General features: G+C 44.7%; 1 protein-coding gene across 1 annotated transcript in view; it reads left to right on the top strand.

Moving 5' to 3' along the window:
• The window catches only part of LOC109303345 (interleukin-1 receptor type 2-like), a 50,843-nt gene that overhangs the window by 10,636 nt on the left and 36,257 nt on the right, over positions 1-3,950 (top strand). Inside the window, exon 2 of the mRNA XM_019525551.1 lies at positions 1,473-1,600. Within this exon, the coding sequence (XP_019381096.1) occupies positions 1,599-1,600 (2 nt within the window). The 5' untranslated portion in view covers positions 1,473-1,598. The remainder of the gene's footprint in view (positions 1-1,472; positions 1,601-3,950) is intronic.

Below are 3,950 nucleotides of genomic sequence, written 5' to 3'. Positions count from 1 at the left end.
GAGCGGGTGGTGGTGGTGGTAGGGAGGAGGCAGTCTCTTTTTCTGATTATATTTTCCTAAGACATCAAGCATGTAAACCTTTTCTTTTCTGGAGATTTATTTGGCTGGGGTGTAACGAGAACTTCAAAAGCTTCAAGGAAGACTACATTAAAATTAAATTGATTGATTACCAGGGATCTTGATTTTCTCCGATTTTAAAAAAAAAGTCCCAATTTTTGCTTTAAATAAAGTAACCCAAAATCCACATTTTCCCATGATTTAAATGAAACACAACTAATACATATACATATATATACACACACATATACATATATATATACACACACATGCATATACATACACACACATGCATACACGTGTGTATACACACACACACACACACACATACATATACATACATATATATAATGTGGTGTTTCATTTTAATCACAAAAAATATGGATTTGGGGTTACTTTTAGGGAAGCGATGGAGGTGGTGGGGGAGCTGCAGTTGGGCAGGGAGCGTGGGACCGTGGAGCCTGCACCCAGTGGGGTTGTGGGAACACAGAACTTGGGTGGGCAGGGTGTGAGTGTGAGGGGGGTGGGGGAGTGCAGAGACCTCCCCACACACTCTCCCCTCCCCCCACTCCCCCTCTGGCACACAGCCTCCGCAGCTAGCAGAAGCAGAAGCAGGCGGTGGGCCCTTGGGGAGCTCGTGGCTTGTGCAGGTGCTGTCACCCAGCAGTGAGTGGATCCACCCAGAGCTGCACGTGGTGGGAAGGAGTGCAGCCAGGCCAGCCCACCTCTATTGTGTGGGGCTTCTAGTGGCACACATGCAGCTCCTGGCACTCATGCACCACTGAGGGAAGCCCCACATGATGGAGCTGGCTGCCTTCCCCACCCCCTGCTTCCTGGCAGAGTCCTGGGACCTGCATATAGTGGCAGGGAATGGGAAAGGCAACTGGCTCCATCGCATGGAGCTTCGGTTGGGGGCGCACAAGTGCTGGAGCTGTAAATGTGCTTCTAGGAGCCCTGCACAAGAGGCAGGTTGGCCTGGCTGTGCTCCTTGCTGCTGCATGAAGCTCTGGCTGGAGCTGTCAGAGGTTAGGAGCAGGATTTCTGGTCCCAAGATGGTGACCAGGAGGCAGGGAACATGTCAAGGGGCAAGGATACCCTTGTGACCCTCATTAGCACACCAAAACTGATTAAATGGCCCTCCAGCCAAAATAATTGCCTATCCTAGGTATAGGCCTACCAAAGCATACCCTTTGTCATCTTTATTACTGCACACCATATGATGTTAAAACTGTATAAGAACTAACCACAACAAAATAAAATGAAACAAAACAAGCAAAATGCCTACACTACATCATGCTGGTCCATATTGCCATTTTATTTCTTGAATTTAATCCTTTGGGATGGTTTGTTTCTGTATCAAACAAAAAACAGTGAAAGAAGCCCCATTTATATTAATTATTTATTTCTTCTACCAGGCTTTGGCTACTCGTAAGTCCATACAGCATGCTTGACCACTAACTACATGGAGGCAGTACTAGTGAACAGAACCCAGAAATGTCTGGATTGAGACCACAAGCTCCAGCTGGACTGAAACCAGCAAAATGTATGCAGGTGCACTACAGCCCTGACCACACTGGAGAAATGACACACAGCTGACTTTATGTTCTTTTCTCCCCTTTAATGTTTCAGCTTGTATAGATAAGTCAAACCCATTTGTTACAGATGATGAGCAGGGATCCTTGTTTTCTCTGATTTAAAAAAAAATCCCCAATTTTCAGTTAAAAAAAGTAACCCCAAATCCAAATTTGTTGTGCTTAAAATGAAACATCTATATCTATCTGTCTATCTGTCTGTCTGTCTGTCTGTCTGTGGTGTTTCATTTAAATCGTGGAAAAATGTGGATTTGGGTTACTTTTTTTTAAAACTAGAAATTAGGGATTTTTTTAAATCAGAGAAAATCAGGATCCCTGATGATAAGAGACACCTACTTGCATTAGATCATTAAGGCCCCTTTTATTGTAGTAGGCTTGAAATATTGTTGCAGGTATGATGATCCAGGAAATATGCAAAATGGAAGGATTGTTTGTGATATCTTGTATTGGACCAACTGTATTGTTTTGAGGGATGTTAGACAAGTTTTCAGGTACAGGCTTTTTTTAATAGAAGTTTCCTCTAATTAGTTGTGCCATTGGTAGGAGCAATGGCAGCTCTTAACTTCCTCTTCCCTTAAACATTTATTTGCACTTTCTGGTTGATTGTGAAGAACTAGATCACTTTTAATTGACTTGTTACATTTAAGATGGATTTTTGCTTAATAGGGCATCTCTGTCCACCAGGACAGGTGGAAAACTAGTGATTATTTATTTTAGAGAAGAGATCATCTTCTAACACAAAAAGTCATTATGAAGAGGATGCTGAAGCGCTTGAGGGGCAAACGTTACTCAAAATTCTTGTGTCACCTGTAGGCAGGAAAAGAAATAATGGGCTTAACTTGCCACTTGGTTAGATATTAAGATGAACTTTCAAACTACAAACATGATTAAAGAGTGTAGAACATTGTACAGAAAGGTTGTAGAATTTCCATTGCTGAAGTTTTTAGGTTAGGGAATTATTTCCCTGGTGTGGTTTAGAAAGGAATGATCCTTCATAGATTCATAGATGTTAGGGTTGGAAGGGACCTCAATAGATCATCGAGTCTGACCCCCTGCAGGGACAGGAAAGTGCTGGGTTCAGATGACCCCAGCCAGATGCCCATCCAACCTCCTCTTGAAGACCCCCAGGGTAGGGGAGAGCACCACCTCCCTTGGGAACCCATTCCAGACCTTGGCCACTCTCACTGTGAAGAAGTTCCTCCTAATGTCCAGTCTAAATCTGCTCTCTGCTAGCTTATGGCCATTATTTCTTGTGACCCCCAGGGGCGCCTTGGCGAGTAGAGCCTTGCCTATTCCCTTCTGCGCCCCTGCGATGAATTTATAGGCAGCCACAAGGTCACCTCTCAACCTTCTTTTGTGGAAGCTGAAGAGGTCCAGGTGCCTTAGTATCTCCTCGTAGGGCTTGGCCTGCAAGCCTTTAATCATATGAGTGGCCCTTCTCTGGACCCTCTCCAGGTTATCCACATCCCTCTTGAAGTGTGGCACCCAAAACTGCACGCAGTACTCCAACTGCGGTCTGACCAGCGCCCAATAGAGGGGAAGTATCACCTCCTTGGTTCTGTTTGTCATGCATCTTCTGATGCATGATAAAGTGCAGTTACCTTTTCTGATGACTTTGTCACACTGACGACCCATGTTCATCTTGGAGTCCACTAGGACTCCAAGATCCCTTTCTGCTTCTGTGCTATTGAGTAGGTCATTTCCTAGGCAGCAGGTGTGCTGTACATTTTTCCTCCCTAGGTGCAGCACTTTGCATTTCTCCTTGTTAAATCACATTCTATTGTTTTCTGCCCATTTGTCCAACCTGTCCAGGTCTGCCTATAGTTTTTCCCTGTCCTCTGGTATGTCCACTTCTCCCCACAGTTTTGTATCATCTGCAAACTTGAATACAGTACACTTCACTCCCTTGTCCAAGTCACTGATGAAGACATTGAAGAGTATTGGTCCAAGGACCGAGCCCTGCAGGACCCCACTACCCACTCCCTTCCAGGTCGATACCAACCCATCCACTACCACTCTCTGGGTACGACCCTCTAGTCAATTTGCCACCCACTGGACTGTGTAATCATCCAAGTCACAGCCTCTTAACTTGTTCACCAGTATGGGATGGGATACCATATCGAAGGCCTTCCTGAAGTCTAAGTAAACGATATCAACCCCTACTCCTGTGTTGAGGTGTTTTGTAACCTGGTCATAAAAAGAGACTAGATTAGTCAGGCATGATCTACCTGCTATGAACCCATGCTGGTTTCCCCTCAGCATAATTTTTCCTGCTGGGCTCTCACATATATGAGCCTTAAT

This window comes from Gavialis gangeticus, unplaced genomic scaffold (assembly GCF_001723915.1).
Source record: "Gavialis gangeticus isolate Ggan-Ray unplaced genomic scaffold, GavGan_comp1, whole genome shotgun sequence".
Lineage (NCBI taxonomy): Eukaryota > Metazoa > Chordata > Crocodylia > Gavialidae > Gavialis > Gavialis gangeticus.
Note: the sequence above shows the minus strand (reverse complement) of the source record. Positions and strands in the feature narration are given on the sequence as shown.